The 22620-nt window shown below is 31.5% G+C and overlaps 1 protein-coding gene across 4 annotated transcripts in view; it reads left to right on the top strand.

Moving 5' to 3' along the window:
* Nucleotides 1–18410, top strand: part of Dhdds (Dehydrodolichyl diphosphate synthase subunit) — a 33362-nt gene extending 14952 nt beyond the window's left edge. For 3 of the 4 annotated variants that reach the window (XM_085827303.1, XM_085827302.1, XM_085827304.1), the window contains exons 4-7: nucleotides 1512–1628; nucleotides 8383–8484; nucleotides 13579–13801; nucleotides 17769–18410. In XM_085827303.1, coding sequence (XP_085683429.1) covers nucleotides 1512–1628; nucleotides 8383–8484; nucleotides 13579–13801; nucleotides 17769–18032 — 706 coding nt within the window. In that variant the 3' untranslated portion in view covers nucleotides 18033–18410. Of the gene's footprint in view, nucleotides 1–1511; nucleotides 1629–8382; nucleotides 8485–13578; nucleotides 13802–17033; nucleotides 17190–17768 lie in introns of all 4 variants that reach the window. The other variant, XR_015044145.1, reaches the window with a different exon arrangement.
* Nucleotides 18411–22620: the final 4210 nt, after the last annotated feature.

Below are 22620 nucleotides of genomic sequence, written 5' to 3'. Positions count from 1 at the left end.
TGAGTTTTTTTTTTTTTTTTTTTTTTATTTATTTATTTTTTTTTTATTTTATTAAAGTAGCTGGTTTAAGTATTTCAATCAATTAACTCACTGTTAACTGGATTTTATAGATACAGATTGTTAATGTAACTAGAAACTGTTATATTAACAATCTGTATCCATAATATTAATATAACTGGATTTTATGGATACAGTGACTCTCTAAATTTTATGGATACAGATTATATCAAGAATTTCACACATATACTGAATGAAACAGATAAGATGTAAGCAGAGCCTGACTAAGGGGCATACGGGGCAGTTGTCCTGAGCCCCCACATTAGAGGGGGCCCCAAATCGAATAGAAAGTTTATTTTACATTTCCTTCTTTAATGAACTTTTTTAAAACAGAATATCACTACAATGTAAAATCCATCAGTTTTATGTTAGCTTCTTCATTAATCTATCGTATGAGCAAAAAAAATCCATATGTTGTAAATCCAAGGCTTTCTAGGGCAGAATTTAGCTAAATTTTCACAATTACGATAGACAGATTTAGCCAATCAAAAGCCTGTATTTTAACATATCGCAAAATGCGATAATGTTTACAAAAATACAGGCTTCTGGTCGGCTTATTTGAGCCATCGTAATTGTGAAAATTTAGCTGAATTTCGCCCTAATGTCAGCAAGGATATGAATTTTTCGCAGCTAGATGACAAAGCTAACAATCAGAAAACTGCATTTCGGAAACTTGTTATACATCTATAATGAGGTGAATAATTTAAATACCTCCATAAAGTCCGGTTCTTCACTACTAAGCAGAGAGGGGCCTCCAAAGAAGTTTTTGTCCTGGGCCCCAATTAGGCTAAGTTGGGCCCTGGAGGTAAGACAAAATACACTCGATTTTGTACTGCTATATTTAGTTGTTTCAAAACCTATTTACAAACATCATTTGCTTCTTATTTCAAATCTTTGTAAATGTAAATAGAAAATTTATTTGAGAGTAAATTGATAACAAAGATTCGAAGATAGCGTTTTAAGAACTCTTCACAAATTCAACAGAAAAATTAAATGTGAAAGAAACGGTAAGCAAATAAGTCAATACAAACAGTAGTCTGCAAAAGAGGAGGCACCATCTAGAATAAAACTGATTAACTAATTAAGACACAATAGCATGCCGAATAAATACTAATTCAGAAGTCAAGCAACAAAAATCAGCGTAATATTTTCAAAATTTTTACAGGACTAGTTGCGGTTTTGCAGCTGAGGATGGTGGTTCGGTAAAACCATCGAAACTAGTCCTGTAAAAATTTGAAAATATTACGCTGATTTTTGTTGTTTGACTTCTGAACTGATTAACTAACTAATGAAATTCGGTAGATCGCCAGTTGGGACAACACCTCATTTCCTTAAAGAAGGAGAAGCAGCATTATAAATTAGTTGCTGTCTTCTCTTTTATTGATAATATCTCTGTTCATCTGTAATATATTGTCTTGTGTTATGCATATGTGTATTTTCTATCATCTTTTTAGAGACAAATTGGACAAATATGGAGTGTGTATCAGAATATTTGGTGATATTACACTTCTACCAGTAGACTTACAGATGCTTGTTGCTGAAGCAGTTTTATATACATATAACAACACTGAGTATGTAGCTTTTCTTCTGAAATATTTATTAAATATCAAACATGTTTCATTTGGTAATACTGAAATTTCTAATTATAATTTCATTTTATTTATTTCATTTTTGCTTTCATCTTTCATGTATTTATTTCATTTCAGCATTTGGGCTTAGATTTATGTGATTTAAAATATGTGAAATGGCTATTATTCACTAATTTTATATAAAGAAATAATAAGATTACAGGTTTTACCAGACTACACAAATACTTTTTACTGTAAATTTTTACTGAAAATAATAAGAAATTGGATAAACAGGTTCTTTTTTCTTTTTCTTTTTTTGCTGTTCAGTTTCTTATATTAGGTACATACTTAGTTAGATTGAAAATTTCACTTATTTTGTGTGTCATCTGAGAAATTCTCTCTAAATCCAACAAATCTAAATGTCTGATGTATGACATAAGAATACAATACATAACAGTCACTTTAAATTCACAAATGTAAGAAAATCATGCTAACTCAGGCAATATTCAATCACATATTGGATTCAGTTTTAAATAAAAGCTGTGGATATTTTCAGAGAATTTTATGGGTTGTTCATTGGGAAAGAAAAGATTAACATAATGACTATTTATCAAGTAGAATAATTGTGCTGTTTCAGAGACCTGTGTTAGGTTTTTAAATAATCCAAAGTACCGTTTTTCATAAAACTTACCCAACTATAATTCTTGGATTTATTTTTTATGTTGTTCATTTATTTTTCTTTTGCTCTGATTTTTGTTTTTAGTTAAATGTATATGTTAAGAACAACTTGTATCTTTAGAAGAAATAAGCACAAAATATCTTGTGAGAATAAGTAACTAGAAATCTTTATGGATGATCTCAGAATGAGTAATGTGCTCTGTAAGATCATTCAACTAGTCACTGCCACTCATGTAGATTAAATCGCTCTTTCCATTGAAGGAGGCAGCAGTGGGTTAATTCTAATTCAAAATTCATTTCAGGCCTATCCAAAAACATGCATATGCAGATGGTATTTACACAATTTTAGAATGATTTTGACAAAGAATTTTTAAAAAGAAAGTGTTTTGGAATGAAAATTTTTGACATTTTTGGCAACAGCTTATTATTTGAAATGAGATTTAAATTTAGTCTTTCAAAATATTGCATGTAAACAGGCTGAGTATTGAAGGATGAGTTTTTGCATTTTCTGAAGAGAAATATACCTATTCCATAATTTAGAAATGTTGTGAAATGCATAATATTAAAAGTTCAAGCTGCAAAATAAGCAACATAGTTAATCAGATGGGAAAAACCATCAATCATTACTTCTATATGGAAAGAAGGCTCCAAACAAATTTCTGAAAAATGTACGTGTTGCTTCTAACGTTAAATCTTTCGTAGCAAGAGAAAATCCTTCGACACAGAAATCAATTATAAAATCTTTAAATACATCTGCAGCAACAGTAATGAAAATAGTAAGCCAAGATTTAAAAGAGCTAAAAAACTTGATGTTCGCCAGCTTTTGCCGAGGCATATGTCTCAATGCAAAACAATTTTTAGAACCCTGTACGAAAACTATTTAGCAGGAGATAAATGAAAATACATTGCAACCCTTGATGAAATATGTATTTACCTAAATGACTGCAACAAAAAAGGTCTATTTATCACAAAAAATAAATAGAAAAAAAGTATGAATCTAGTTCCATTAATGCAAAAAAATGTTTCATTAAACAGTTTAGGATTATTTTAAGATGCTCTTACAAAGTGAAATAAAAACTAAGAAGATTGGGAGGGGGAATGTCATAAACAACTTAATGTACTACCATGAGAAAATTTTACGTCTGATAGTTACAGAAGAAATTCCATTTCTTTACCGTAGTGACTTTCAAAGAGTGAAACTTCATCAAGACAAAGCAACAAATCATGTTATGAAAAGTACCACTGCATTCCTCAAAACAATTAAGACCAATGTAGGTATTGCATATACCTTTTAAACATATTCTTGCGGAGTCCCTTGATGTTTTAGCGATGGACTATTGTGCCTTTGGTCTCGAAAAGGAGCTATTTCTGAGCACAAGCTCACCACAATTGATGATCTGTGGAAATCAAATATTTCTGAAAAATTTACAAAATTTACATTTGATTCTGTCATGTAAATCATGATGCAGACCTATCGTCCAGAGTGAAGGTTATCAATTGAAATATTTAAAAAAATATTCTTCATTTTAAATGTTAAAAAATGTGTAAACACCCTTTGTAAATTATAATAGCTTATGTACTCTTTGATGTAAAATCATATCAAATGAAATAAACCAATACAGTCAAAAGTCGTTAATTCGGACACCCATAATCCGGAATGATCTATAATCCGGACCTCAAAGCTACAATATTTCTGTGCATGCGTCGCGTTGACGCATGCACATAGGCGTTTACGTGTGCACGTAAGACCTTTACGGCTGCAAATATGCAGATGCGCATAAAACGTTTACGCATGCATGTTTAATGTATAACGGACGGTATAAGCTAAGCTAAAATTATCTAATTCAGTTAATGTTGCAGATTGCGTTGTTCCTTAATCTTCGAATTGAATCCGGCTTATTATATTTTGCAGACTGTTAGAGCAATTTTATAAAAGTAGGCTTGAACTTTCGATTATGTCAAATAGAATTTCCGATATATATTTGCTAATATGTAAAGGATCTAAAGCGAAAGTATGTTTCGAAATCCGAAATCTGTTTATCAATTTCACGCTGCTCGGCGGGGGGGACGCCGCGGCGCGCAATGAATTGGAAGTTGATCTGTCAGCACTATCCTTATCTTCAGGGCAGATATTTTTATTTTATTTGGCTTATAATTCCTTACTAAATGTAGTATTTCATCTCGATGTACTCCGTCTTTGATATGATTTAAAACAAGTTCCTCGTCATTATAATTCACTTCAGATAGTGAAGAAAGTAACAGAGGTTATTGAAAACGAAAAAATTTCGATTGACAAATTAGTCGGTATTCTCGGCACAGCAATTATAGGACTTGAACAGCGGAACTTTGTAACTAAACAAGAAATTATGTATGTTTAATAGAATTAAAGAGAAAGTATTATCATAAGAAACGAAGCAACTTAAACACCTTACATTGAAAGAAATGTTTAATAAAGTAAACAAATAACTATTAAGCTTTTTCTTTTTGTAAATTTTGATACCCTTTATATTATAATTGTTCTTTATTTCATAAATTACAGTTTCATATTTTTAATTTTGTAATTTCTACATGCCATCTTACCAGATTTAAACTGATGATCGATAATCCGGAATTGCCGAAGTCCCGACGAGTCCGGATTAACGACTTTTGACTGTATTCAAGCAACAAAAGAAGTCTTCTGCAGTCTCAAGAATAAAATTCATCTAAATTATCATGGAGGAATATTTATGCTACAGTACAAAACAATGAAATAATAGACAACTGGCTGCAAAAACAGGAATTAACAAAATAAGCAAACATCTCATTTCCTTATTTGGAAGAACTAATAAGAAGACAGTGTTAAGAGAAAAAATTCTGTCTCAATGAAATTGGACTGGGAAAACATAGAAATTTGGTGGATTACATTTGAAATACTATCCAATGTCTCAACTAAAACAGTTTGGACCGGTGACTTTACAATCCCCCTTTGTCACAGGACATAAAAACTTTGCAAGCTAGTTAATTCAATTCTAGAAAGATAAGAAATGTAAGTTTGGAAAGGAGAAGAGCTTTCTTAGTTTCAAACATTTCATATGTAACTGAGCTATCGTAGCTGAAATGCAACAAATTTGTCGTTCAGATATGTATAGATTAAATCATCAAACATTTGTAAATTAAATCATTAAATATATACTCATTTTTATCACATCATTTCACCATATCATATTAAATATATAGTCAAATTTTTAATGTCTAAGAAATGCAGAAAAGACCTTCTATTAATGAACCTCATTATAAATATAGATATTATATTCATTCAAATTTAGTAGCCATTCAGGCTTAAAATATCAAGTCTTGGTGTGTTTATATATGCTAATATTGTTACGGGTTGTTAATAGAGACCTATGCATTGTATAATTAATGTAATTGTGTGGTTGTCGTATTAATGTCAGTGAAGAAATGTTATGTATAATGAGCCAGAGAATAAACCTGCAATGATAGATTTAAATGACATAAGCAGCCATTTTCAACAGAAATTTGAAATTTTGAATTAAAAATGATGGAGAAAATTGAAATATTGGTCTGTTTTAAGTCATCTGTTTAATTTGCATTTTCCATATCTTGAAAGCACGACTTAGGATATATATTAGATTTATATCCTAAGTCGTGCATTGTTCTAACATATGTATTTTTGACTGAGAGCTGGACTTTTTCTCAAATAACATACCATATTTTGATTCTACGATTCAAATTAAGCATAGATATTAAATTTTGACATTTTCGGTGAAAAATTTATGTAGAAATTTTAAAATTTATCTTTTTGCATTTTTTTCAGTTTGCACCAAGAATTCACTTGGTGAACTTCTTAATTTATAGCAACCTGTTTTCCTTTCCTTTTTTTCATTGTACACAAGTGGAAAAAAGGTCATCATTCATGCTTTCAAATAATTTTAACAAAGTGTGTAAACCACATTTGGCGTTATTATTGCTTATAACAAATATGCCAAATTTCAAAATGCACCAATATGTAAATTCACATAGGAAATTTTGAATAAAAAACTCTTAATTTTTTGGTTATGCTTAAAAATACATCTACTACATTAATAATGATGGTAAAAATTTGTTGGTTATGATTCAAAATTTTGTCAAAAAATTTATAAAAAATTATTTTAAAATACAAATTTAAAAAATAAATCATAAAAAATAGGTGAATTTTATTTGGAATGAACCTAAATTTTGAAATGTGAAAAGAAGAATCAAATAAGCTTAACAAAAAAGGAGTTATTAATAAATATATACCAAATTTAATTAACATGAAGGAGCTAAAATTTTGAGACCTAATTTTTTAAAAACTACTTGCATGATCTTTTACAAGCTTGGCACTATGGTGTAATTTGAGTCGTAGAATCAAAATATGGAGAAAAAGAAATTGGTATGTTATTTCAGAAAAAGTCCAATTTTGTGTCAAAATACCTATAGTAGAACAATGCTGTATATAAATCTAATATATATCCTAAGAAGTGCTTTCGAGACATGGAAAACACAAGTTAAATTTAGACAATCGGTTTAGTAGAATGGGAGATGTAGAACAGTCCCATTTTTATTTGTGTAAGGTATTCAGTATGTAGACTTTAAAAAAAAGTCAAAAGTCGTTAATTCAGACACGCATAATCCGGACCTCAAAGCTACAAACTTTCTGTGTGTGCATCGCGTTGACGCATGCGCATAGGCGTTTTTCTGTGCGTGTAAGACCTTTACGGCTGCGAATATGCATGTGCGCAAGCGCATGATACGTTTACGCATGCGCATTTAATGTATAACGGAGGGTATAAGCTAAGCTAAAATTATCTAATTCAGTTAATGTTGCAGATTGCATTGTTCCTTAATCTTCGAATTGGATCCGGCTTATTATTTTTTGCAGACTGTTAGAGCAATTTTATAAAAGTAAGCTTGAATTTCGATTATGTCAAATAGAATTTCCGATATATATTTACTAATATGTAAAGGATCTACAAAGCGAAAGTATGTTTCAAAGTCCATTAAACAAAAAGTGGAATTGCTGCAAAAAATGGATAAAGGCATATCCTTTGTTTCTTAACCATTCCGAAATCTGTTTATCAATTTCACGCTGCTCTGCGGCGGTGGGCCGGGGGGGGGGGGAATGCCGTAGCGCACAATGAATTGGAAGTTGATCTGTCAGCACTATCCTTATCTTCAGGGCAGATGTTTTTATTTTATTTGGCTTATAATTCCTTACTAAATGTAGTATTTCATCTCGATGTACTCTGTCTTTGATATGATTTAAATCAAGTTCCTCATCATTATAATTCGCTTCTGATAGTGAAGAAAGTGACACAGAGGTTATTGAAAATGAAAAAATTTCGATTGACAAATTAGTCGGTGTTCTCAACACAGCAATTATAGGACTTAAACAGCGGAACTTTGTAACTAAACAAGAAATTATGTCTGTTTAATAGAATTAAAGAGAAAGTATTATCACATGAAACGAAGCAACTTGAACAACTTACATTGAAAGAAATGTTTAATAAAGTAAACAAATAAATATTAAGCTTTTTCTTTTTGTAAATTTTGATATCCTTTAGATCATAATTGTTCTTTATTTCATAAATTACAGTTTCATATTTTTAATTTTGTAATTTCTGCATGCCATCTTACCAGATTTAAACTGATGATCTATAATCCGGAATAGCCGAAGTCCCAACGAGTCCAGATTAACGATTTTTGACTGTAAAAAAAGGGGGGGGAGAGAATTTTTTAAAATTTATTTTAAAATTATGTTAAGAGAAACTATTTTTGACAGTACATTAACTGAACACAGTTATAAAACTAGGCAAATATTTAGTTGGTAATTTGTTTTAGTTAACTGGATGTATCCTATCTTTGTAATTTAAATGTAGAAAAAGCATAACAAAAAAAAGTTCAATCCAGGAAAATTAAGCATTAATTTTCTAACTGACAGATTATGTTTCTATTCTTATGGTGATCAGCTCTGTCTCATATTTGCATTTGGTTTAATTAACAAATTGTTACTCCCAAATTTTATTTCATTACATAACTGCTTCTTTTTTTCTCTCTCTAGAACTTACTTAAATGTTTGCTTGGCTTATACCTCTCGAGAGGAAATCACCAATGCTGTGAAAGAAATTGCTACAGAAGTTGCTAAAGGAAATTTAATGGAAGGGTATGTAAAAACTGCATTAATTCCATGCTGAAACGTTTTTCATGCGATCCTATATAGCTCAATAGTGCAGTCATTGCTCACAAAATGTTTTCAGCAAGTAATGATCCAGATACAAATTTAAGTAATTCAGTCGATACATTTCTGTCTACATATTATTCATGAAAATATTCTGTAGCTTTCTTTTCAAACCTATACAGTGTGAAGTACGCTCTTTTTAAGCAAACAAAATTTGACTATAGTTGGTGAATTAAAAAAAAAAACTCAGTTGATTTTTAATTTCTGTTTCTAATCATCTAATTAAAATCATTGGCAATCTCAATTTTTATAAACATCATCTCATAAAATCCTATAAAAATGAAATACTGGAGACAATGTATAAATCGAAATGGCAGTATTTTGAGTAAAATAAGTAATTAATATGCAAATGCAGCGTTAAATCTTTGTATTATATCCTTTTGATCAGATTTGGCACATGTAAGGATGGTCTACATAAAGTTGCCTAAGAAACCCATAAATGTTTCACAATTTTTTTAAATCACAGAAATGTTTGTACTAGACTTTTATTTTGCATAAAAACATATCACAAGAAGAGAAATTTATGGTACTTCTTTGTTACACCGACTCCCGAGATTAAATCCCCAGTCAACAGATATCTCGCCAAAATCTGGCTGCATGTTGCCACGTGATCATATATTAGTACCAACTGCATGTTCTTATACCTCACCATGTAATTGTCTTTTAAAGATGCCATTGGAGATGCAATGTTAAAAATTGCAAATAAGAGAAGGGCCTTCATGTTGAAAATTGGTTCAATAGTTCCAGACTATCATTCCTTACTGCTATTAGATTAATATATTCTTGAGCTGACGTCCGTGAAATGGTGTAACAAACAGCTTAATATGTGTGAAAGTGCTGCAGTTGACTGAAAGTTACATGCTGTAAAATAGTAATAATAAGATAAGGATTCCTAAAAGTATTCTTAGGAAACGATATGTGAGTATTACTGTCATTATTATATATTGTGTTGTTTATTTTTATATTCACTTTATGAGCTTGGCAAAATTATAGCTGAGATCTTGGCATGAATCTAAAATTGCTAAATATGGTTAGGGGTTGCTATAGCAAAGAAGTACCAAATTTATTTTTGGTAATGAAAATATGTATCTTCAACTTTCATTATTAATAAAAAGGTCGTTAATAAAAATGTTAAAGAGAATAAGGCTAATAACTGTGCCCTGAGGCAAACCCATTTCAACTTGTTTATATTTTGAAGTGCTGGTGCCGTAACAAGTAGCACAAAAACGTTGGGTCAAGACATTTTTTACCCAAAGGAACATTTTTTTACCAACACCGAATGTCTGAAGTTTTTTTTAACAGCCTTTAACCTCCAGACGTTATCATAAATTGTTTGGAAATCTACATAAACAGCCAGTGCTGAATTTCGTTCATCAAGTGCGTTGACCTGTAGAATGGTAATTTCTAAATCCCGCTTTTTTGGAAGATATTAAGCCATTGGTTTCCAAGTACCACTTAAGACGGGAAACAATCATTCTCTCCATTATCTTTGATAACACACTAGTTAAAGCATTTGGTCTATAGCTGTTCAAATCCTGCTGTGGGTTTTTGTTTTTAAGAATTGGGATCAAGATGGCCTTTTTCCAGGCAGCAGGAACAGTCGAGTTCCAACTCTTATTATAGAGCTTCAGGAAGACATTCAGGGTGTTTTCGCCAAAATTCTTTAAAAATTCAATATGGATATTGTCTGGGCCTGGATGTTTTTTACATTTCATTTGTCCAATAGCTCACCGCAATTCATAAATAGTAAAATCTCTATTAAAAACCAAAGCTTCCCGAGGGCTGGAAGAAAATTTCTCGATAATTGGTTTCCTAAAAATCTTTTGGCTCTTTTTTAGATCGTTTTTTAAACGCTGTCTTTTGCAATAAAATGAGTTAAAAGCATCCGCAATGACCAGATAGTCTGTCAGTATTTTTGAACCTACTTTCATGGGTTCTCTTCCATGAACACTCTCCTCCTTTTTCACTCCATTCACAAAATTATAAGCCTTGTTTCCATCCTTTCTATAATCTATATTAGTAGTGAAATCATTAAATCATTTTTTCTTTGCTGCACTAATTTCATTTCTGAGGATGGCTACACTTCTTCATCTTTGGACGTCCTTAGGATTTTTGTTTGTTCATTAATGCTTCAGGATTTAATGGACATACCCTTTAATTCAGTCAATTTATCATTCCAGAAAGCATTGAACCTTAGTTGTTTACCTCTTGTATCCACTTCTTTGCGGTTGTCAAAATTAATTCAGAAAAATAAGAGAATGCCTTGTCGATGCTCGTCTTAAAGTTTAAAAACTTAGGTGGCTGGGAAAAGATAGTCTTAAGTTCCCAGAAAAAGTTTTCCCACTTCGCCTTCTTAAAATTCCACCTGTTTCTCACTTTATTTACTAAAGGGTTACAGGATTGTAATCCAAAACTGGTCGTGATATACGATGTCCAGAACCAGGATCATAAATGACTTTGTATCCCCAGCTAAATCAACAGTGACTAAAATCAGATCGGGATTTGTACCATTTCCATTATAATGAATATAAGAAGGAATATCTGTGTTCTGGTAGATTAGTTCCAGTCTGGTTGAGTTAATTAGGTCCTCCATTATCCTCCCAGAATGGTTAGAATCGTTATAATTCCAGCGGGAGCTATGAGCATTAAAATCTTCACAGAGGATAGTTTTTTAAGGAAGGAAAGCCCTGGAAACTTAGTTTAATATTGTTTGGTGGGCTATAACAAGCATAAATAGTGAAATGTTTTTTTTTTTTTTTTTTTTTTTTTTTTTTTTTTTTTTTTATTCCAAACATCAATTTGGACCACCTCAGCACCAATATGAGAGGATAAGTCACTGATAATATTGAATTTGGATGTTAAGTTCTTTTTAATACCAACCAAAATTCCACTAGCGATTTTTCTTGATTTAGGCAGGAGCTGTAGATAGTAGTTATCAAAAGAATATTATTTCATATTGTCCCTAGACAAATTTGCCTCAAAACTAAGAAATACATCTATTTATCGATCATTTAATTCAGCCATAAGCTGTGTTTTCTTTTCTTGGGAAAAACCACCCACCTTCCATTGGACAATAGCTAAATGCTGTTTGCCCTGAAAAGGACAGTTCGGAGGATCTCTAGAAGCCATCAACAAGCGGCAAAGCTGTAGCAGATTTAGCATAACCCAGGGTGCACCACGAGGAGGCCTACCACACTACAGGGAAATGAGGAGTTTTCATTTACTTAATTCGTGCAGTATTATGAGTAAACAGTAGTCGAAAGTAGCAGCTGTTTTCCCTGCTGTTCTTCTAAAAATGTCACCCTTCTCTGGTGATGCCGTAGATAGCTCACCTCACACGTTTTAAAAATTTCTTAAAGTATTTGTAGTACATAAATAACAGTTTTTGCATACTTTAAAATAGTTTATAAATGATAATTATTATGGTAATTATTAAATAGTAAATTCTAAATGATTATAATCAATTATATAAATAATAATAGTTAATTATAAATATAAGACAAATATTAAATTGAAAGGACTAAATAAATACAACTAATGTAAAACTTTATGAAGCATTTAAATACAGTAATTACCTTTTTGTGTGTGATATACTTTAAAACTAAATCGTAATCTAAACTAACCAGTAAAACTAAATCGGCTAGGAGCATGAGAACTTGAATCAATTTTACACCACTGTCGAACACTCGAAAAATCTTCCTCATCGCTTGAATCGTCTTCTGAGCTTGATATACTGTGAACAAAGCTTCATCAGACACAAAATTTGATAAGCTTTCTGTATCACAATCATAATCACCATCATAATTATCTAACTTTCACTTTTGAGCCATTTTACTTTACAAACATCCTAAAAACGTGCCAAAATACGCATAAAAAGAACAAGGTAAAAAAAAAAAAAAATTCTTCCTTCATTATGAAAAGAAATGGTACTTTTCCGTTTCGCCGACGCAAATCTCGCCAGGCAGACTTTATTGGCGACAACACACAATGTACACATAAAAAAGGTTAACAAATATTAGTTCTAAGAAATTTTTATTTTGAAGGCATAAACATTTTAATATCGTTTAAAATTTTGTAAAAAGAGAATAAATAAAGATGATAAATTTGCAAAAAGACATTAATTTAAGAATTTACTATGCTTTCATGGTAGAACATCCTGATTTGCCGTTTCATATCACGTGATCCCAAGTGATGTCATCTCACGTAAACTACGCTAAAAAAATCTGATTCTCTCAGTAATTATCTACATTAATTTCAAGTTAAATTTCAATCTGAAATACAAGTTTAAATGCAAGAATTATTTCAATTCGTATGAATAGCTTACTCAGAAATTATGTAAAACCGCAGTGCTTTATTTAGCTAGTGCATTCTCATTAGAATTGATGAATTTAACCCTTGACTTTGCCTTTTCTGTATTTTTGCCTTCGGGTGAGCAGTGTGATTGCATTCTAATTGACTTAATTACTGCGAATGGCCTTAGGGCATAAAATTGAACTATGTGGTAAAAATTCTATGTAACTGTATACTAGTATTGAAAGAAACAATCAATCTGACAAGAAATAGCTGTCACTTGTTTTTGAAAATGAGGCATAATAGGTTCCCAGCAAGGATACTCCGTTTGGCATCGATTGTACCATTTTTGGCGACTTTATTGCTTGCGCCGGCAAAATGGAAAAGTACCAAAGAAATTCATGGAACCCATACTGCCATCTGTAGACAGTAAAACTAACTAAATTTTGCAAGTAGGATTCCTTTGTAACATAATCGATGCAGAATAATAATGGCGAACGAGCTCAGCTCGTCAACGCGCAATGGGGAAAAATTTCACTACGCGAGTAGTGGTTATAGCTTTTATTAACGTGTATTCTTATTATTATAAGTTTGTGTGTGTGTGATTAATTTCTTCCTTTGAATTTCAGTGTTTTGAATGAATGAAATCAGATTATTTTTTCCTTCCTTAATATTATGTCTTTTTTTTTTTTTTTTTTTTTTTTCCCTTCCACATTTCTCTCTATTTAGAGACATAAATGAGAACATTTTGAACCACAGCCTATATTCCAGTAAAAGTACAAATCCAGATATTGTCATAAGAACATCAGGAGAAGTTCGCTTAAGTGACTTTCTGTTATGGCAAAGTAGTTATTCTGTCTTGTCCTTTTACAAAGTACTATGGCCCGAATTTCGAATATGGCATCTATTCTTAGCTGTGCTATATTATCAGCATAATTATCTTCATCTAAAAGTAAGTTATTTTTGCATTTATTAAAATTGTAAATCAATATCTTATGATGTTTACTATGAATTAAATTTGATTATTTGTTGAATTAAATTCTTTCATAACTAGGACGTAGGCATTCGTTTTTAAGAAAATAATGCTGATACTACTTTCAAGATTTTCTAGAATTAATATTATATAATTTGCTTGTAAGTTGTTCATTTAATAGCATATCGAATTTTTGTAATGTGTGCCAAATCATTATGTTAAATATGCCACATTATTTTAGTCATTAATGATCATGAGAAATAATGTTTAAAATTTTTTTAATATTTTAAATGGTTTCTTGAGCATGGCTGAAAAATATTAATAAATGGATCATTACCAAATGCTCAAATTTGATAGCTGTATGTTGTTGAATGTATTGTAAGGTAATGTGTAATCTGCAACAGTTTAGTAATTATGATACTTTATACAATAGGGCTTTGCACAGGTCCCTTCCTAGGCCTGCCTGCTTACTCTCCTCTGCTAAATTTTTAAAAAATGCTCAATGATTAATAAAATTTTTATTTCATACTCACTAAGTACTTGCGTATGACAAATTGTGTAAAACGTACTTACATATAACCAGTACTTATAATAAATTTAAAATATTTAGGCGTGGTATCGCGAGAGTCCGGCCACCCCTGATTTTGGTCGCCCGCATATTTTTACGTGTTGCACTCCTGCTAGGAATGGCCCTGGCTTTGCATAGAGAATGTTTCATGTATTGAACATCCTTCATAGTGAACATACAAATAAATTTTAAAATGTTCTCCATTACAAACCACATGAAAATTTCATGGCACATTAAGTGAAACTAAATTTGTTTTGCCTAACTTAACTAAGAAAACTATTAAAGGTGTGGGCAGATAAACATATTTTTTAATATGTTGGGTCTCATGTGTCATATCTTCCAATCTGATACGACAACACTTCCTGAATATGTGTGTGGATACCTACACCCATGGAGAGTTAGGTTTGGTTTTGGTTTATTTTATTATTGAAAAACACTTGAAGGCTATCTGTCTCAGGAGAAGGATGTCTTTGTGGAGGACTTTCTAAGGTAACTGGCTCATATACACTAGTGTGGAGTGAAATAGGACAAAAAAATATTTTTTCAAATTTTATTATTTCCTGACCCAACAAATGGTTCTGTTCAGTGAAGAAAACACAGCTTCAAGTTGTCTGATGGTTCGGTGGTTAATATGTAAAGGCAAAGAATTCTGTTAGCTGTAGTGAGCCATCTTGAGTAGACTATCTTCCCAGGACTCCTGTTGCTAGGTCTGAAGGGAACACTCCTGAGGATACTGCCTTAGAATTATCAAGAATGTATGGTCAGTACTGAGGTCATGTAAGGGTCATTAAGAACCATTTAAGGAAATCAAAATTACTCTGATTTCTCGCTTCCTAAATTAAAAGTGTATTTAATTAGAAGTGAGGAGAAGTTCAAATTATAACCAAGGCAATGCATTCCAATAAATTGAGATAAAGTTATGCACTACTTCAAGATCATTCTGAAAAAGGCAGAGCCTACTGTAGACAACTTCTTGAAATCTGGGCCTCTCATAAAGAAAAGGCAGATGTGTCAAGGTAGAAGACAGCTGAATCTTCAACCTTCAGTGGAAGATAGAACCAGGGCTGTGGAGTCGGAGTCGGGCAGATTTGGAGGTAAAAGGAGTCGGAGCTGGAGTCGCTAAAAACAGGTCGACTCCGACTCCAGTTTTCATTGGATAGTTTGAATTTGAAATTAAATTAAAATTGAAAAAAATTAATGACAAGCTGAGTTATTATTTTTATTTATGGACTATATACTACATTAATAAATAGTTATTTTCTGTTGACGTATTAATAAATAAATATAAGGGAGGAGAATGGATGTGATATTTGTCATTAGTGATTAAATTGATTCATTTAGTTACAAATCTCACAGGTAAATTTAGGTAAGCAGTAATAGCAGCAATAACTCCCAAAATTGATGTCATTCTTAGGAAGCGAGCAGGAAAAGGAGTAATTATTGATCAAGCAACACAATAAGGAAATACATATTTGATGATAAAGAGTTTTTAGAATTAAAGACTTTTTTAGAAGATGTAGATAACCCTAATGTTTCACTAACAGAAAGACTGGAATGATCTTGCAGAATTGGAAACTCTTCTTTCTACCCCACGCAAAAAAAGCTGCAATCTGAAGAATTGACAGGAGGTGAGAATGGAAGAATGTGATGTTTATTCTTTCTGAAATGGAAGGTTTATTGCAGAAGGAATCATTCCTTCAATGAAGAAAAGAGAAACTAGTTTGCTAGACAATGAGATCTTGCTGGGTTCCAATATATGTAGATCTGAAACACTGAATTTTCTTGGATGAGGAACAAATTAAAAAGGCAAAAAACTTTCATTAAAAATGAAATTATTCTCAGAACAATTGGAGAATTTGAATAAGGACAGTCAAACTGCGGACATTGAAATTGAGTCTCTATCATCCTCTTCCAGTGATGAATTAGATTTTGAGAAGTATTTTTGGATAATATTGAAAAGGCTAAGGCAAAGCGAATGAAAATAAAGAACCAAGAGCCTTTAGATATAAAAATGAAAAAAATATAAACAAGATTTCTACATGGCCTTTTAGGAAATAGAGAAATATGATTGCGCTTGCAAGACACCTCTTTTAGAACTTATAAAAATCTATCCTGAAAAGTTAAAAGAAGTAGCCCTAACAGTAAGAGCTCTTCCTCTTACTCAAGTTAGTGTGGAAAGACTCTTCTCAGCTCTGAAGTTTATCAAATCAGATCTATGGCCCTCCAACAAAGCTATACTGTTTCTTAGAAATAACTAATGCCAGTTTTTCCATTTCATAATAAATGCTAATTAATATAAATAATTTGCTATGCCATCCATTTTTTTTCTGTAGCATCTATTACTTCTTTTATATTAAAAAAATAAGCTGTAAACCATGTGTATATGTTTACATATATGTGATGTGCTGGCTTTTGTCCAGAATAAAAGATTGGTGAAGAATCATAAATGTAGTCATAGCTTAAATTATCAGACGATAAGTTTAAAAAACAGTATCCATTTATTATTATTCAGGAGAAATAGCAATTACAAAATCAGATATCCAGAGTAAATAAAAGGAATTACTAATAACTTTTTGTATGAAGTTTACTGCATCGTGACATTTAAGAAAAGCCCCCGATATTCCTTTGTGAGTCTTTTTATAGCCTCTGGAAAGGCGGAACTTCCAAGAAATGACGTCGGCCTCATCAGCCAATCCAGTTCGCTTTAAATATTTCCAGAACATTCTATAACTGTATGTGTAGAAAAGGCGGGAAAAACAACGACTATGGGGATGTGGATTTAATTCCACGTACTTTCAAGTAAGTACTTTCAAATCACCTTCGCCATTAAAAAAAATGAAAAGAACATACAGTTAGAATTTTAAGTGTATTTTTGACTATGGAATTTTATTATTACATATATATATATATGTGTGTGTGTGTATGAGGGAGTTGGAGTCTGTAAAATTCCAAGAGTCGGATTTGGTCATTTTCCCTACCAACTCCACAGCCCTGGATAGAACTGAACTAAAAAAACTGTGAGAGTGTATAACTGTGAGATTTTTATAACTAACAAATTACTAAATTTCTATCATTTTCAAGATTATTGGGGATTTTAGTAATCTCTGAATACGTGTGGTAATGTTTTGTGATTTTAAGTAGAGTGTTGGAGTGAAACAAAATTACTTCCTTACTATCTACTGGAAACAATGTCCTACACAGTAAACATCATTGCAAAACAGATAGTATTCATTAAGTACCTTTGTATTATAGAAGCTTGTATTTAAAAAATAGCTGACATTTTTTAAGCATGTTTGCTTTTACTCAGTCATTGTTAAAAAAATTGCTGCATTTTGATTTGATACTTTTCTTCTTATGTAAGATTTTTTATTCTTTCAGAAAATTAAAGAGAAACATGACTTGAAAGTAAAAGAAAATGAAGAGCTAGAAGAAAGAACTTTTATGTTAGAACAATATAAAAAAATGAAAGATTACGTCGATGATGATCTGAATGATATTCCCTCATCTGAAGTGCATCAGCTTGAAAGTGAAATGGCAACGCGTAGGAAAAATTTCTTCAATCACCTTGATAGTGAACATTACCATAAATTAGTTCAGATAAAAGAAGGTAACACTGTGCAAAATGAACCTCCTCTAAGCTGAAAAATAATTCAGTTTTATAATTTAAGCATTTCATTAAACAGAGGGCATTTTCATATTTTGGGTTTGTTGTGTATATATGATAAATTTAAATCTAATGAACTGACTACCTGAATCAACTTACTCTAGGGGGAAAACTGTAATTATAATCCAGTTTTATGAAATTTGTAGTTTTGATTGTAAATTATTAAAATTGTGTGATGTTATTTCTCTAGTGATCTAAAAAATTTCTAAAAGTATATTTTTATAACTTTTTTATGATTGTATAAATTTATTAACTGCTGTTATGTTTATTATTATTATTTATGAGTGTAATTTTGTCTGCTGAGTGTATGATTATGTACTTCTTAAATTTCAAAATAAAATTTTAAAAACAGTTAATTATCTTTAGCTCGGATGTTATAATTTTATTTACAAATATTTGCAATATATAATATTTTTGTTTTATGAACTATTTGTTCTTAGCATATTTATGATCAATTTATACAAAAGCATGTGTTTTAATTTATGAATTAGTTGTAATGGGACTGTGCAAATTGTTTTAATTGCAATGAAATGTTATCTTAATTTGTGACAAAGAATACTTCATAGTTGCCATTATTTAATAAAATGACCTGTTTGCTTGATAAAAAAAATATTTTATATTTTTTTCCCACAGAAAGTTAGTGAATAATGTTCTGATATTTGTTGGTCATATAAGTTTCTTTAAAAGATTTTTTAATTATAAAATTGTCCATTTCATTATTTGAAATGAACAATAAAGACAAATATTTTGCATTTAGATGCTTCCTTGCTATTGTTTCTTGAAGTATTTTATTTGGGAAAGAAATCACGACCAAAATAGCATTTTAAAATTTTGTCGTATCACCTTATATATATTTTGAAAATTTTCCCAACTCATTATAGGTGAAAAAATTGTTGCTTCCAAACAGCATGCATTTGATGTCCAAATAATTATGTTAAAATTTATTATAATTCAACTATTTTATGAAGTGAGATTTTGAAAAAAATATTTAATATTTTATGAAATAATATATTAAATATAATTATATATAATTTATCATTTTTCTTTAACATATATATATATTATATATGTTGTAGTTTTGGCAGAGGATAAAAACAATTCACTTTCTAGTCATGGCCGAAAATACTGCTGCATAGATGATTGGAAATTGGGTCATAATGGAATGATCCAATGGAATTTTAGAAGCCCGATCAGCTTGACAGTTAAACATTATTTATTTTTGGGTGTCGAATTTCTTAGCACATATCTTCATAACTGAATGCATCCCATAATTTTAGATATGCAATTACATTTTAAAAAATGGCAAATAGCTAGCAGAGGCTGAGCAACATGCTATCAGCAGACAGGCGAAGAGTTAAAAAAGAGAGAGATTACGCAGTCAGTAGCTATTTATACTAGGTAGGTGCATAGGTACAGCTAAACTGCCATTGGTTAATTTTAGGTTTTAGTTTCCTTGTAAGCAGTGTTATATAACTTGGAAAGATCTCGAATTCTGGGAGAAAAGATGAACTTATGGGCAGAATATAAAATCTAGAATAGTCGATTTTGATGTCGCCAATCATTTCTTAGCACAGCCATCGTATTTTATTATATTTTACATATACTGTATATATACTTGTATTTATATTTGCAAGTCACATTACTTAGAATGAAAAGTCTCAAAAATAAACATCCCTGCCCCTTTGTAAACTCAATGTAATGCATAGGCTGGGAAGTTCTATTCCCAAGGCATTAGCGAACTTCGCGGCTCTACGACTTGCCATGACGACCTTACCTGGGACCTGGAGAAATATGTCTCCCCTTACGCTTTCAACCTGTTTCAATTCCATTCACGCAGTGTGTCTAGGAATTCACCTTATCAATCACCTTTCTCTCTTTCAATTTCGCAGCGGCGGGAGGTCTCTGACCCCTACCTAAGTGAATTGAAAGTTGAAAGATGCTTTCGTCCCTTTGTGTGGACTCCTTATTCATTTCTGTTATCTTTAAACCCTTAATGGTTTCGTTCATTTTCTTTAGCCATTGCTCGACTCTTAATTAATTCATTTTTCTTAACGATGTTGTGGAGGTAATTGCATTTATTTGCAAAGGTACTCCGGAAGCCAACGCCTTGGGCCTTGGGAAGTTCTAAAATTGGCAAATTTTTGTTGAATTATATATATGTGGTAATACCTTCTTGAAAAAGACATCTAAGAAACTACTAGAGAAAGGACAGCACATTTAATTACATTTAAAGTATTTACATTTTTAACAAATATGGTAGTTATAAACTGAATTAACTTCTTCAATACATTTTTATTTATGCCTTTATCGTTGTCGTTCTTTTACTGCATCTTGAGTCCAACTCATCTGATTGCCAACTGACAAAACGAAAAATAAAACATTAAAAGAATTATAGGATGAGCAATCTGTACGCCATCTGGTATTCAACATTGGTACTACATATAATATATAATGTAGCAAAAACATAATTGCAATGCAAAAAGAATGGTAGATAAGAGGTAATTTATCTAAGAAAGTTAATTAGACAGAGAAAAGTCTGGGGATATTTGATTGCTTTTTACAATCATTCCTTCTTCGTGCTTCCTTGTATGAGCTTATACAATGAAGCATTGTGCTGTTTTTTTGTATGAGCAGTTAAGTAATAAAATGACCATTCCAGAAGTATTATGTTGTGTGATTAAGACTTTAGTCTTTTGTTATGCATCATCTTAACTTTTCCATCATCTACCATTTCCTATGATCCTTCACATTTTTCTGCTATGAGTGCAACATTTTCATTGCGTTCTAGAAAGTGATTCATGCTCACCTTATTTCATCTGCCAGTCAACAGTACCATTAGTAGTTTCCTGTCAGCCTAGAATCCTTTATATTAAGACTACTGGCCGAAAAACATTTTTCTGAGCTCTATTGGGACAACTCAGGCGAACGCAGTTCACTTAAGTGGGCCCCCATGCTAGTGCGAAATACTGATTTATTGGCGATTTTCTAACAAATATGCTGATAACATAAAAAAAGTTCCTGGAGATGTTGAAGTAGAAGAGAGTTCATGAATATATGGCAGAAGGATAGTGGCATTCGTAACTGTGTGAATAGCGGTGAGAAACACGACGCGCTCCACGGCACAGGAGAAACAGTCTAATAATGAAAGAAGTCGTCGATCGATATTGTCCACTGTAGAGCCCATTGCTGCTAGCTGGTTGGGCGAAGAAGTTGGGACTCATGTTCTGAATTGTCAAAAAATTTTCTATGTGAACAGAAGAGCTAGTTAGCTGAATTTATCCCAACATTTTTCAGAATCATCATACTGTATCCAACTTAGTTAATTTTGATAATTATATGATTTTCAATCATATCTCTCTCTTCCTTAGTTGATAAAACTAGTTGTTGAAAGAGATTTATGCTTGTAATTTTCTTCATTGTAACCTGAATGCTTTGACCCATTGGCTGACATAATGCAGTGACGTTTTGAGGAAGAAATATTGCTCTAATATATTATCTGTTTTAGACAACCTAATGCAGATGTCTGTCTGCATTAGGTTGTGATGATGTGTAATCAAGAATGAAAACTTCTGTCAGTGGCAGATTAGTAGGTTTTGTAACTTTTTGCACTGAAATAAAAGCAGTCCTTAATGGTACAGGTCAGTTTGACGCCATACTTTTTTTGCTTTTGTTTGACGCCATACTTGTATTTTTATTTATTTTTAGAATAAGTTTGCATCATCATTCAAATAAATTTGGTGTCATCATCATTTGGTGTTTCACACCCCACATTATGGGAATTCATAGATGGTCTCAGGCGTGTTCAAAAATCAATTGATCAATGTTATGAACAATTTGTACGTGGAGATGAACCGCCGCACAAGCGGAATAGGTATCTGCGAGCTGATATGAGAATTAAAGTAATAGTTGAAGATTTTGAAAATCGAGAAATAATGGAATACCTGAAAGGTGTGGCGCATAATTTTGCAATAGATTAGTATAATAACAGTTCTGTGATGTAATTTTATTTATCTGTAATTATATTTGTCTGCAATATAATATAACTACTTTGTAACCATATGTTTATTTACCATTTGTGTATTTTGCCTTTTTGATGCTGTTTTGTGAAATAAATAAATAAAAAAAAAAAAAAAACCTCCCACATGTCCAGGGCCTTGACGTTGGCGAGGGGGCTTCTCACTAATCTGGGACACAAACAAAAATCTAGAACACTTTCACACATATATTTATTTCAAATATGCATGAAAACAATCGCTAATTCAATAAATAAAAATCAGTCATATTACTTATTTATATTACTTCCTATTTATTCTAAAAAAAAATAATAATATGAAAAAAATATGGCGTCGAACTGCCCCGGTGTCGAAACGTTGGCGCCGAACCAACCTGCTTCGGTCCTTAAGAGGTACTGTATTCATCTGTGCATTCAATTTCCTTTTGTACCCAAGAGAAAATCAGTGTGTCACTTTTAGTTTTATACCTTTTTCTATTTTTAAACACACAAAAGTTTATTTTTACACCTTCTTTGCTTATCAGTTTCAGTTTGTCTTTCCGTGTTGTATACTT

This window comes from Stegodyphus dumicola, chromosome 11, assembly GCF_044657685.1.
Source record: "Stegodyphus dumicola isolate Sdum_Otavi_A_Nest chromosome 11, ASM4465768v1".
In the NCBI taxonomy this organism is placed as follows: Eukaryota; Metazoa; Arthropoda; class Arachnida; order Araneae; family Eresidae; genus Stegodyphus; species Stegodyphus dumicola.
Note: the sequence above shows the minus strand (reverse complement) of the source record. Positions and strands in the feature narration are given on the sequence as shown.